The sequence below is a fragment of the Caloenas nicobarica genome, chromosome 18 (genome assembly GCF_036013445.1).
Source record: "Caloenas nicobarica isolate bCalNic1 chromosome 18, bCalNic1.hap1, whole genome shotgun sequence".
NCBI classification, from domain to species: Eukaryota; Metazoa; Chordata; class Aves; order Columbiformes; family Columbidae; genus Caloenas; species Caloenas nicobarica.
Window position 1 is genome coordinate 7,797,560 of NC_088262.1, and position 13,319 is coordinate 7,810,878.

Consider the following 13,319-nt stretch of genomic DNA (forward strand, 5'->3'; position numbering starts at 1 on the left):
ATTTCCAATGTTTCCACCCATCAAGGAGGGGAAAAATGCTGTGTTTCAGATTTGGGTTGGTGAAGCAAAAGCAAATGCATCATTTCAGATATGAGCCTTCCTTTCAATAAACTGGCAGGGTGTTTTCAAACAAAGGCAGGCAGATGGGAAACAAACAAAAAAAAAATTTCATACCAGTAATGTTGAAATGAAATGTTTTGACTGAAAAAAAATAAATCGATGGCGGTTATTCTGAAATTTGTTAGATATTCTGATAACAAAACAGCTCATTTTGCCTTTGAGGAAAAAAGGGAGCCAGTAAAATTGTCTCTCTGAGCTCCATTACCTGTCTGGGAACAGCAACATTAAATTGCCCGGTTACCGGCTTTCTGCCGCTCCTCCTGCTAATGCCCTTGGTTTAAAATACTGTTTGTTGCAGCAGGAATTAAAAGACAAGATACCAAGGGATTCCTGCAGCCAAAGCCCATAATAAGGCTTTTAAACCTGTAACGTAGGTCAATTTTTAGGCTTAATTGCCTTGACAACATCTCTAATAAAACAGACCTTTCTATTTGAAAGACGAAAAGGAAAAAAAAGGGGGGAAAAAAGGGAAGTTGCTGTAAGTTATTCACACTCACTCTCTGCTCTGCTTCAGAAGGATTTATACAATATCTTTAAAAAAACCCAGAGAGGTGATTTGTGGGATTAACCCAGCGCGCTTCTTGGTGGGAAAGAATAATTTCCCCGTAGAGCGACTGCACTTTTTCTGTGCCAGTGGGGTGTCAGCAGCTGGTTTTGAGGCAAATTTAGGACTTCAGCCTCCCGGCAGTCGAGGGTCATTCCAGCGGTTGGGATGATTCGTGGGAGGGAAGCTCGGGGTGGGGGTCCCTGCTGGGTGCAGCCAGACCCCTCCGAAATAAGGCTTTGAGAGGTGGCTCTAGCTGACCCATGTTTTTATAGAAGATGGAGTTTATCCAAGTACACATAGAATCATTTTGGTTGGAAGAGACCCTCAAGATCATCGAGTCCAACCATTAACCAAACCCTGGTGCTGCCCCGTGTCCTGAGAACCTCATCCCCGTCTGTCCAACCCCTCCGGGGATGGTGACTCCAGCACTGCCCTGGGCAGCCTGTTCCAATGCCCCACAGCCCTTTGGGGAAGAAATTGTTCCCCAGATCCAAACTCAACCTCCCCTGGTGCAACTTGAGGCCGTTTCCTCTCTCCCTTTCTGCCCTCTGTCAGCTGCTCTGAAACTGAAGAAATGTTAATTAAGGGAGGGAGGAGGGACGTGTTGTGACTGCACCGCAGCTGCATTTACATGAAGAGTGGGAATGGGGAGAAGAGCAGAGACAGGAGCTCATCTTTAGGCGAAACAGGAAAGGGCAGCACAGCGGGTCCCCACACCGGCTCCTCCTGCTCATCGCACTGCCAAATCCTCTCCTAAATCCTTTTTTCTTCTTTTCTTTTCAACCAGGGGTTATCAGTAAGCATCTAAATGACCTGGTGCACATCCAGTCAACATTGCAGCGCAACACGGCTGCTCAGCAGCCAGCAGAGCCCTTTCCCTCCCATCTTAATTCTCCAATCTTTTTAAAAATTATTTTAATAGCACAGCAGCCCCAGGCTTCGCTATTTTCTTTCCCCTTTCTGGAAATACAGAAGATTTCCTTCTCTTTCCTGAAACAGAGACCAGCAGCTCTCACCACCCACCCGTGGCATCGTCTTCGCTTTGGGACCATCTCTCCAGCCCAGATGGTGGAGGGTCAAGCGCTGACAGCTGGCCCGGCAGCACAGCAGCAGGGATGTAATTATTTTTAATTTAATTTTAATGGAGACACCGAAATGAATGTGCAAAACAACAACTGTTTTCCTAAGTCGGGTTCGTTCAGTCTTTGCAAACTCATAGAGAAAAATCAGCCTGAGGTGAAGAGCCGTGGCAACACCCACGATAAGGTGTGAGACCTGGGCAGACAGCGTGGTCACATCAGCTGAATAAAGTCCCCAGACTGTCACAGACACCCGCCTCTGCAGCCTCTAATGCAGGGAAAAGCAAAGATGACACCTCTCCTGCCAGCATCACCCCTGTGCCCCCAAAATCCCAGCCAGTCCTGTGAACCCCGGAGCACTGCAGCCTGACACAGAGTCCTGGTTTCACAGCGCATCCCTGTCCTCGTGAGGCGACAGCTCATCCCGAGCTAAGCAAATTGCAAGCAAAACGGAGATCAGCACTTTTCACCCCTCTGGGAAAATTTACTTTAATAATTTGCACAACTTGAAAGGCTCCTGCCACAGGGCAGGAGGTAAATATTAACGCAGGAGCGTTTCCAGGGCAGGAGCAGCGGGAACGCTGCCTTCCTGGGGGGCCCCTGCATCCCCCTCCTTCATTACAACCTTTCATCCTTAACAGAGGCAACTCCTGGAGCTATTCCTAGTGATTTGCTCGATCCAAACAGTAACGACGAACAGTGAAATGGGGGAACAGCAGGCGCAGAGGCCGGTGGCTCTCGGGGTAGCTGCAGGGAGATGCTCTCTGGGTTTATCTTTGCTTCGTGCCAGGTTCCACCACTGCCACACGTCTCCAGCAACATCAGCCTCCTGCTCCCAAACCTCATCTCCCTTATCTCAGCTTCCCCTTGCTCTGGTTCTGCCCGGAGGATTCCCGGGGGTCCCTAAAAAGCACAGCACTGCCCTGGACAAACACGATGCTCAGTACCAAAGCAAGGTGAGAGCACGAGTCCCCGGCAGCTGCAGGACAGGAGGACTCCTGCTCTGCACATGCAAATAATTTCCACGGGGAAGCAAGGAAGGAAAAGCAATTAACACTCGAAAGGGAGAGCCAGGCACCAGAAACACCGCCGATATCTGTCCCTGCAAACCCAGCAGTGGGGACATCACTGTGCCACCTCCACCAAGCCGTACCTGGGTGCTCATGATGGTTTTGATAGCAGCTTCGAACTCCTCGGAGTTATTGTAGTCGACAGTCCAGACATGCGGCTTCCCGATGAAGTCTTCGGCATATGGGTGTTGGGAGGACACCTAAAACACAGCAGCGTGAGCTGGTTTTTGCAATCCCTGCCAGAACGGCTGCTGCTCACAGAGAGGAGCAGCAGGCTCAGACACAAACGCACTGGTTTTAAACCATTGCACATAGAGATGTGGTAGAAAAACGAGGTTTCCTCTGAATCCAGCTGCCCCCTGACCTCAGGCCGATGCTCTAAAATTCCCACTGGGTTGGGAAGCCCCATTCCCATCAACACTGAAATCACCCGTGAAGCCCTGAGTATACCCATCGCTGTCATGTGGGTAAAACCTAAACTTGACCCGAACCATTTGTGGGCCTGGAATGGCAAAAGTAGACCGAAACAGCAAATCTCTGAGAAGGCACCTTGTCTTTTGTGTGTGCCAGCTCCAGATACGAGACAGAAAATCCCTCACCACCAATGGCCAGGGAAGTGTGACACTGGGAGACAGCAGTGCTGGAAGCTGCATCGCCCCGATGCCACAGGCAGCCCTGTGCACAGGAACCCCACAGTCACCCGCCTCTCAACCAAGCAATTTTTGAGGATATGCCTTTTTTCTTTCAGCCCCACGCTGCTGCAAGGCGGCCAGAGCCCAGATCTCTCAGGGAAGGTAGAGGGAGGATGCTGAGCAGAGGAGGTGTTCTGGGGGCACCGTGAAGTGTTGCAGAGGGGCCTGAAAACCTGCCAGCTGGAGGAGGAGAGCAGTGCACACTCGCTATTTCATTCTCCAGCTTGCTGTCCTTTCCCATTTTTTGCCAACAGATTGATCACCTCCTTGTCCTCCGGCTTATAAACACCCCAGGGCATCTCACAGCCCTTGCCCCCAGCTGCCCTCTCAGCTCCAAGCTGAAGCACAACCACAGCATCCACCTGGGATGGCTGTTAACACTGGTGCTAATTAGCTAATTAGGGGGTGGCATGGGACAGACACCGGGGGGTGCAGGACAGCCCTTCTCCCCAAACCCACAGTGGGCACCACCGAGCTGGGCTGCAGCAGGGCTGAGCAGACACAGCCCCCAGCAAAGCCCTTCTCAGCCAGAGCGAGCATTGCACTGCATTATCCACTTTATTAATAATAAAAGAGGCAATTTTCTCAACCCTTTAAGTTTTAAAGAGTTCCTGCTTCACTTAGATTGAATTCCCAGCAGCGGGCAAGCCTGGGGAGGATTTTGTACCTTTGCAAGACCGTGGCGGTCCTGGCATCCCTCTGGGTGTGCAAAACGGGAGCATCACCCTGGTTTGGGAGCACGGTATGGGCTCTGTGCAGATCTGTGCTGATGAGCTGGGGTTTGTGGTTTGAAGAAATCTCCTGCGCTACTTTCTTTGCAACCCCAAACCCAAGACAGGGTCCCTTTCATCCAAGTGCTCTGGATGGAGATGACGGGTGGTAAAACACTGGCCCAGGTTGGCCAGAGAGGTGGTGGCTGAACCATCCCTGGAGACATCCCAGGCCAGGCTGGACGGGGCTCTGAGCAACCTGAGCTGGTGCAGATGTCCCTGCTCATGGCAGGGAGGCACTGGATGGGCTGAGAAGGTCCCTTCAACCCAAACCATTCTGTAATTCTATGATGCAAAGATGGGAGAGGGGACCCCATCTGCAGGTATCTGCACTTCTGCCTTTGGAGGAAATCTCACCAACAAAAACAATCTCAGTTCAGCAACTGCTCTTCCCGTGGTTCCACCCGGCCCGTCCCCTCGCCTCCTGCCAGCCTCACCTCTCTTGACGTCGGCTTCCCGCGGAAGAACTCGTGGTTGAGGGAGCTGTGCGGGGGGTTGAAACGCGCCTGCAGGAAAACGCAGCCGTTGGCGATGGCCTCCAGCGGGGCAGGACCCTCGTAGGGGAACCCAAAGCCAATGAAGAGCTGCAAGAGAGAAACCCATGTGCTGGTGAGCAGCCATTCCCATAGGAAAGTCTCCCAAATAACCCACCAGCATCCCTCTCTGCTGCTCTGGTCCTGCGCGCCAGGCCTCTAAGGCAGCTCCATGTGGCTCAACACCCCGTAGCTTAAACGTGCTAAAAATTCCCCCTGCTCCGTGGCTCACAGCCCACTCATGCAAAGCGACAGGGTGTTCAGGAGCTGCAATTGGCTACAACCATCATATTGGTCCTGTATGTAGAAATACTGGTTTGGCAAAGCCATTCAGGAACCAACAGCATTTCCCCCAGACTCCAGCTGAAGGCAACCAGGATGCACCCACATCCCACACGCTCGCTCCGAGAATCCCATTTATTTTTAATGCAGGTATGCGGAGGAAAAAAAAAAAAACAAACCAACACACCCCACTTAGCAACAAATGAATTAATCAGGAAACTTTGTGCTCTGTCTGCGGACAGTCTGAAAGGAGAAACTCATCAGACGCGTCTTGATTTGAAATGATGTGCTCTGCTCCACTCCTGGCTAATTAGCCCCGCTGATAGTGCCTGCAAGCCTGGGAGGAGCACAGATAACGGTGTCTCCTTTAATTAGGTTTTATTTCTCAAGGCAACCGAGTCCTCGCTGCTGGCTGGTTAAGGGGGGGACGGGTCCCACAACACCCTGGCTGGTTCTCACCCACCTTTGCTTTCCTCAGCAGCTGCTGGAACTCGTGCTGTGGCAGCAGCCCGTGGTTCTTCACAAATGCCGGGACCTCGGGCGGCCGCTGTGTCTCATAATAAACCGTGCCGTGGATCTCCATGTACTTGTTGAGGATGGCCAGGAACTTCTCTTTGCCCTGGAGAGGAAGGTAGAGGTGTGAACTGCTCCAGAAGATGGGGCTGACCCCCCCATGCCATGGTTATGGGGGAGTGATTTAACCCTCAAACCAGAGCACCCACAATAGAATCGTAGCATCATTTTGGTTGGAAGAGACCCTTAAGGTCATCAAATCAATGCTTCAGCCCAACCCGCAGCAGCACAAAACCTGCACCCTCCCCTCCGCATCCCTGGGACACGCGTCCTGGACCAGCCCAGCTCCCTGAACATCAACGACCGCGAGCTCCTGCCTTCCTGCAACCTCCACTCTGGAGCTGCTCAATTAAAGGTTTCAGGGAATTGAGAGGGAAGTTTGCAAAGACCACAGCTTGCTAATGGTCTCTTATTCCAAGTAACGAGTCCCCAGGATTTTCTCACTCAGGTTTAACCCTGTTTTACTACCTGGAAAAATCCAGGTGTCATCAGTTTTCTTCTTTTGGAGGCTTTCCTCCTTTTGCTTTCCAAAGCAGCCTTCCATTTTAACCATTTCTCTATTGCAGTTTTTTTTTTTTTTTTTTGCTTGGAAAAACCACGCAGGGACCATCCTTTGGATGCTGCATTTTCAGTTTGTTCCAGTGCTGCAATAGGCTCCAAAAGTGCAGAGGCCAGGAGGGAATAAGGATGTATAAATCCAAAATTTGAGAAAACTCCATATGTTGCCTTAAAGCCTCCCTGAACATTGTATTTCTGTCCTCAGCCACATATCCCTGGACTTCTCTAATGCTAAAAAACAAGTGTTTTTTGCGTGATGACGCCGCAGGGTGAAATCCTGACCACAGTGCCACTAATACCCAAATCAGCACCGTTTTGTTATCAGTTCTCTAATGCAAAGGGCTTGGGGTGATGGGAGTGGAACACAGCTTGGAGTCCCTGGGTAACACCTGGCACCACTGACCTCAAAAATCACTCAAAATAAGGAAAAGCTCCTTTTTCTCCTTATTTTCTTACAGAGGACATGGGGATGCAAAGCAATGCCTGGACAGCCTGGCATTGAGAAACAGCCACCAGCAAGAATTAGCCCCAGCCCCTTCACTCAGTAATTACTCCAAATACGCAGTTTTGGGGAAATTGATGTTGTTTGTGAATTCTGGCTAAAAGGAGCAAACGTTCACAGCACTACGGCTGAAGGAAAATGTCCGTTCTGAGGTTTTAACTCCCTCTGGTGCCTTCCCAAACTAACCTAACCAAGCTCAAATGAAACTTCTGGATAAGGAAGGGCAAGGAAACGATACAAAAAGACATCTAAATGTTACAGTTCCCCTAAAATGAGATTGAGTGTGTTTCAGTGGGGTTTTTGGGGAGCCCCTGAGCTACATGGGTGGTGTGGAGGTTTGCTCTCAGATGTGGCGGGTGATGGAAAAGCCACAAACACCCATGAATAGGAGGAGATGGTGTGGCATGGCCGGATCCTGCCCTGCAAGAACAAATCCACTACACAGTGGGGACAGGGAGGGGACACTCTGGCTGCATCAACCCGCATCGATCCTGGCAGCTCAGGAGGACTGAGCCCATGATGAGAAAAAGGCGACTCCGGCAAAACCTTTTCTCTGGTGAGAAGATGCGCAGAGGTAAAGCCCAGCAGCAGCTGGTGCAGTACAGTACCTGCAACTGGAACAGCCCCAGGTGGTGCACAAAGGGAAAAAGAAATAGAAATAAATCAAGAGACAGTGAGAATTAGCTCTCCTCTTTTTTTTTTTAAGCCCTAGAAGGAAAAGCAGCTAGCTCGCTCTGGATAAGACAGGGAGAAGAACACGTCCCTTGACTGCTACAGGAGATGCAGAGGGGATGTTTTGGGGGGCTGGGGGTATTGTTGGTCTTTTTGCTCACTGACAAGGCAGTTTGGGGAAGAAAGCAAAGGGTTTTACCCCACATCTACTGGCCTGGAGGTGGCCTTGGCCAGGAGGCACCAAATGTGGCCAAGTGCGGCGTCCCAGCAAGGACCAGCACCAAGCACCTGCTAGGATGGAGCAAGACGCCCCACACCGCTGCCCACCCCTCCCTTGGGCATTACAGGTGTGAGGGCAGCAAACCCCCTTTCACATCCCCGTCATAACCCAGGAAATCATCTAACAGTAATCACTGTAATCAATTACAGTAAATCACTGATATGAACTCCTCGGTCTCAGCAGCCTCTTGGGAGGAAGCATCATCCAGAGCACAGAGCTGGGGACAAGGTCTCACCAGCTTCTGCCCTGTTTGCTCAGAGGCTCTGGACATGTCACATTCTACAAAGCCCCTGAGATCTACGCCTCAAAAGCTCAGGCTAAGAGCCAGGGGCAGCGGCGCCCAGGACACCCACCTTCCAGATGCTGGCCTCCTTCCCGTACACCACCGCCATGCTGCTCACTTTGTTAGACTTGATGGATTGCCTCTCCGTCTGGTTGAGCTCCTCCGACACAAAGCCCATGAAGGAGTTGTCGGGGGTGTGAGCTGTGGACACCAAGAGGAGAACGTATGTGGATGGACAAGACGTTTTTTGAGACCTCATCAGGGTTGAGGATGTGGCCCTGTTGCAGCATGAGGACCAAGAGGAGCCCAGTTCCCGAGCCTTGCTGGAGCTTTAAGGAAAAACGGCATGAATTCCATGCAAGCAGTTCAGAAAATACAGGCTTTGGAACTCGCTTGAGCAACTCTTTAAAAAGTAAGGCATTTTTAAAAGCTGTCAAATGGGCTTTATCCATCCAGGAAAAAGCAACTTTTGAGTCACTTGGTGCCCAAGAGGTCACTGGGCTCCTTTCAGACAAGCACATCTCTTTTCCATGCCACAGGCAAGTCTGAACCACTGAGCTGCCTCTCACCTTTAGAACCTCAGCTGAAGTAAAACCAGGCTTCACAACCAAAACCATGCCACGTTTCCCCTTCCAGGAGCTGGCAGCTCCTGGCTGTGCTGGAGCCAATGACCCGTTGCAGAGGAAGGAACATTCCTACAGCCCAAGAGGTGGCCAAGCAGATTCGGGAGCTCCTTGCAGGCAGGGGAAGCAGAAGCAGAGCCGGGGAGCACAGTACTGCCCATGCATCACCTCCTAAAGGAGGCGAGACCCGCTCCTGCGGTGCCTGCAAACCCCCCAAACTGCCCCGTCATGCCCCGTCCCCCACTTACGGAACATGGTCATGAACTGGGTGGGCTGCAGGTTCCAGTAGCCCCAGTTGGTGCGGTAGCCGCGCAGCGTGGCATACTCCTCGTGGTTGTACGCCGGCTCAGTCCCAAAGGTATCGATGACCCGGACGCGGCACCTGGGAGAGGAGACAAGACCGTGGTCACACCTCAAGGATCTTTGTTCAAGAAAGTCCCACTGCCAGGAATATCTGGTGTCCGCAGGCAGCTCATCCCCTGTCTGCTCCCCAAGCGCAGGGTGCAGGAAGATCCCCAGCAGCGCTTCCCAAACCTATGCTCACTCCCGGAACGAGCAATTTCCCCGTGCAGGGCATTCATCTTCCTGATGGTTTTGAGAATGATGTATCTCCTGAAGACTCGTTAATGCTTTTCCCAATATCCCAGGAATGCTGAGGCAGGCATTACCAGCACAAGACCGAGGAGAGAAGGGGAGCATCAAACAAGACAAGAGCAAAACAAGCTGAATGTGAGCGCAAATGCATTTATAATAAAAGCAATAACACCACTTGTCATTTTTCTCTCTAATAAAATTGTGTAGGGTAGTGGAAGAGATGGGAGAAAACATAATAAATAGCAGGACTATCAGCACTAAATTAAATCGCATATTTTCCGAGCTGGTGATGTACCAGGGGATAATGACATTTGTCTTGATGACGAAGGAGCCAGAGATGGGGCTCTGCTTCTTGCAAACAAAAAAGGCTCGCACTTCCCTCTGTGCTGTGGCCACCCCAGCTGCATGCACGGTACCGGGACGCACACACGTACCGCAGGTACACATAGGGGTTTTTTAACAATTCAGTCTCTTCTAATGAGGTTTTGTCTTAAATACGTGAGGTTCCGGAGCGAGGGGACCTCCTGGTGCTGCAGCAGTGGGGTGGCAACTGCCAGAGCCAGGCAAAAACTAAAGGTGCAGTCGAAGGGTCTGACTCCTTGGAGGTGGGGACTTATTCTTTGAGGTCATTAGTGTTAGTCTTTGCTCACTAATTAATGAAACAGAGAGTAAGAGAAGGGAGTGGCTTTGCTTACCTGTATTTCTTGAAGGACAGCCCCATGTGCTGCTTCATCTGCTGGAGCCCGTGGTAGTCGGTGTAAATCAGGTCGAAAGGCAAAGGATTGGTTAAGGGGCAGTTGCCTCGTCCTGGCGGCACCCCTAAGTGACTGGGGAGAAGCGCGAAGGACTGGTCAGCCCCCCAGCACCACAAAACCATGCAACACAGACACTCGTTTCCCTGCCCAGTCTGTAACAGGAGCCACCGACCAGCTCCCAGTTGATGGAAGGGGAGGAAGATCATTCTCCTCTCCCCAGTATTTATTCCTTGGGCAAAAAGTCTGAGGTTTTGGGGAGTCCTGGTCGCTCCCAATCTGTGCACTTGCTCCAGCCGAGTTCCTGCTCGTCCCATGTGGGCGACGAGGCTTTTGCACAGCATCCCCAGCATCTCATCCGACACACACAATCCCCTGCATCCCTCTTGTTGGAGACACCAGATTCCACTTGCTTTTGATGCAATCACACCAGTGACAGCCACGTCTTTCCCCTTCTCCCTGCAAGGCTCCCAGTTTAGCCCAAATCTCCCTGTTCCCAGCCTTATACCCCCCCAGTATAGACCACACTCCATTTCTCTTATTCCAGTCCTTACAGGTACCCATCACATCCCGGAGCACCCACGGCTTCTCCTTGACTCTGGTGGCACCATCTGTCCTTGGATGTTGTGCACATTTCATTAATATTTCTCACTTTTTGTCCTATTTATGAAATAATCCAGTAAAGCCAGGGCAGCCGGGCCCCAGGTCTTGCTCAGTGGGTTTTCAGCTGGTTCCTTACAACAACCACACTCTTTCCTCCTCTGCCGGATAAAATGCATTATGAAAATCCAGATAAATGAGATCGACTGCAATCTCTTTATCAAGACTATCAGTTACCTCACTGCCAAGGTGATTTGTGATTAATCTGGCATGATACACGGCTGGTAAACCTGCGGCATGTCTCCTTCCATTTCCAATTACCTCTGTGAGCTGATGAATCCCTCTCTCCAAAGCTGTTCCACTAAGTGTATCACTGATGTCAGCCTGACAGCCCATCTGCTCGTCTGGACCATGTTTCCTCCTTCTCAGAAAAAAAACCCTGTGAGACTTTCCAGCTTCAGCAGGTTTCTCAAAGATCCTACTTACATGTACTTGTGACTTCTGAGTGCCAGTTTGCTCAGAAATACAAATGATCCACCCGTCGGTTTCAATGTTCTTGTATTTTTTTGTCCTCCCAAAGACAGTAATTCCTCATCCTCACCCCCACAACCCCACTCTACACACAAAGAGCAACAGCAACATCCTCATGGAAAACCAAAGCATTGAGACGATTCGATCCGCTCAGGCTCTGCCCCGCTCCCACCACGCAGTCACCCTGTTTCGTTCTCAGTCCTTCTAACAGGTTAAGAATTTATGTTTCGTTTTGCAAGTCTGAGCTCAGACAGTGTGAAATCTCACCCTTAGCTCCCGCCTGCCAAGATGTCTGTCTTTGTTTTCTTCTGGGCTCTTCACTTACTCCTGGCACCTGTTTGGAGACGGGAATTTAACCCAGCCAGCTCTGTAAGCATTTTTCCCTTTTCTTGGGAATAAAAGGTCCAGCCAGGTTTTACACTTCCAGGCTTTGAAGCCGTCACTCTATGTGACCTCTCTTACTGGTTCTCCTAATTTCTCCGTATTTCCCCTTCTGAACCTGAGAATTCTCTTTCCAGCCCTACCTGGGTTTTCTCTTTCATAGGGTTGTTGGGCACTGGAACAGGCTGCCCAGGGCAGCGGTGGAGTCACCATCCCTGCAGGGGTTGGACAGACGGACATGAGGTTCTCAGGGACATGGGTCAGTGCCAGGGGTGGGTTAACAGTTGGACTTGATGATCTCAAGCGCCTCTTCCAACCAAAATGATTCTGTGATTCTACCACAAAGGGCTCTTGATCTGCTCCTGGCCATATCTCCCTCTTCTTCTGATACAGCTTGCAAGCCCTCGTGCACTGGGCATCAAGATCCTTCTTCCAGCCCCATCCCCACCTGAGACAAGGTGACCCCAGAGAGCAAGTAAACATGGGACCACATCGCTCACCCAAGCCAGGAAAACACAGAATTTCAATTTAAGGCAAAGTGCTGCCCTTGTAGCTGCTTCATTGCTCGTGTCACAAGGAACAGAAGTGTCAGCTCGGGGCAGCCCGGCCGGGTCAGCCGCAGGGGAAACAGGCGGCGGTTTTATCACTTTTATGCACAATTTTACACGACATGGCTGATTGGGAGGATGGCAGGAACAGAAAGACTCTCACCTCCAACAGCCACCTCAGTCCGATAAATAGGGCAACAAGGAGATCAGCCCCTCCTGGGGAAGCTGAAGGGGAATTTTTAAAGCATTAAAGAACCGCAGGATTTTATAGAAATGCAATACTAAACACATTTGCTCACGTACATGCTGCTTTTTCCTCAATCATGAACCAAACAACAATGCTGATTTACACCGACCTGGCACTCCAGCAGAACAACTCAGCTCAGCCATAAACCTCCTGTTTAACTAAAAATCCCCAAACCGTAACACTTCTCTTGCAGCATACCCTGTTCTCCAGCTGGCACACATTGCTCAAGCCACTGCATTGCACACTAAGCCATAATTTTAAAAAGCCCTAACCCAAGCCTGACAAAGGGTTGGGGGAGACAGCAATCAGTGTATCTCATACTGAAGCCTCCAAAAAACTTTCCACCGGTGAGGCAAGAGCAGGTCTGGCTCCCGCAGTCCCACCTTGTCACCATGATCCGCCACATGTCCCCTTGCCCGGTGTTCGGGACTTTGCCACATCCATTTATACTCCCAGCGCCAAGGCTGTGAGGCAAGAATAGATCTCAAAGCAGGTCTTTTGTTTTTGAACCAGAGCACGTCTCTCATTTACCCCCTTTCTCCTTTCTAAACACTTTATAACCACTGATTTTAACATTCCAATCATGTAAATCCAGGCTGCACCTCTGAGGTGGGGAGGATTTTTTTTTTTTTAATTCCTCCTTATTTAAACATTCTTTATTCAAGCTTTCATCATTTGCCAGTTAAATCAACTAATTTTCCTACTAAACCCAATTTCACTCATGGTTGGAGCAAAATTTCCCTGATTTTTCCTCCTGCCATGTACTATTAATGGCGCTTGAAATTACGCAAATAAAATCAATGAGCGCAAATGCCTCCTTCTCAGCCAGTGCAGCCAAGAGATTTGCTTTTGAAATCCACTTGATCCCAGCTCCTGGAGAAATCTCCTGTCCCAGAGCAGCCAAGAAAGGTGACCAGCTCATGCCCAGGCTCAGCACATCCTGGCAGGTGACCCGGTGGCTTGTCCCTTGTCCCATCCCGACGTCCAGGATCAGAACATCGGCTCCTCTTCGGGAGGACCGGCTTTGACCCAAGCGGATGCAAGCGCCGAGCTCACATCTCCGCCAGCTGCCTCCACCAGCT

The 13,319-nt window shown here is 50.7% G+C and overlaps 1 protein-coding gene across 2 annotated transcripts in view; it reads right to left on the reverse strand.

Moving 5' to 3' along the window:
- MGAT5B (alpha-1,6-mannosylglycoprotein 6-beta-N-acetylglucosaminyltransferase B) overlaps nt 1-13,319 on the reverse strand; it is a 63,477-nt gene that overhangs the window by 5,046 nt on the left and 45,112 nt on the right. The window contains exons 9-14 of one of the 2 annotated variants that reach the window (XM_065647920.1): nt 9,874-10,005; nt 8,833-8,966; nt 8,032-8,162; nt 5,557-5,712; nt 4,716-4,862; nt 2,900-3,016 (exon numbers count right to left, since the gene is read on the reverse strand). In XM_065647920.1, coding sequence (XP_065503992.1) covers nt 2,900-3,016; nt 4,716-4,862; nt 5,557-5,712; nt 8,032-8,162; nt 8,833-8,966; nt 9,874-10,005 — 817 coding nt within the window. Of the gene's footprint in view, nt 1-2,899; nt 3,017-4,715; nt 4,863-5,556; nt 5,713-8,025; nt 8,163-8,832; nt 8,967-9,873; nt 10,006-13,319 lie in introns of both variants that reach the window. The other variant, XM_065647919.1, reaches the window with a different exon arrangement.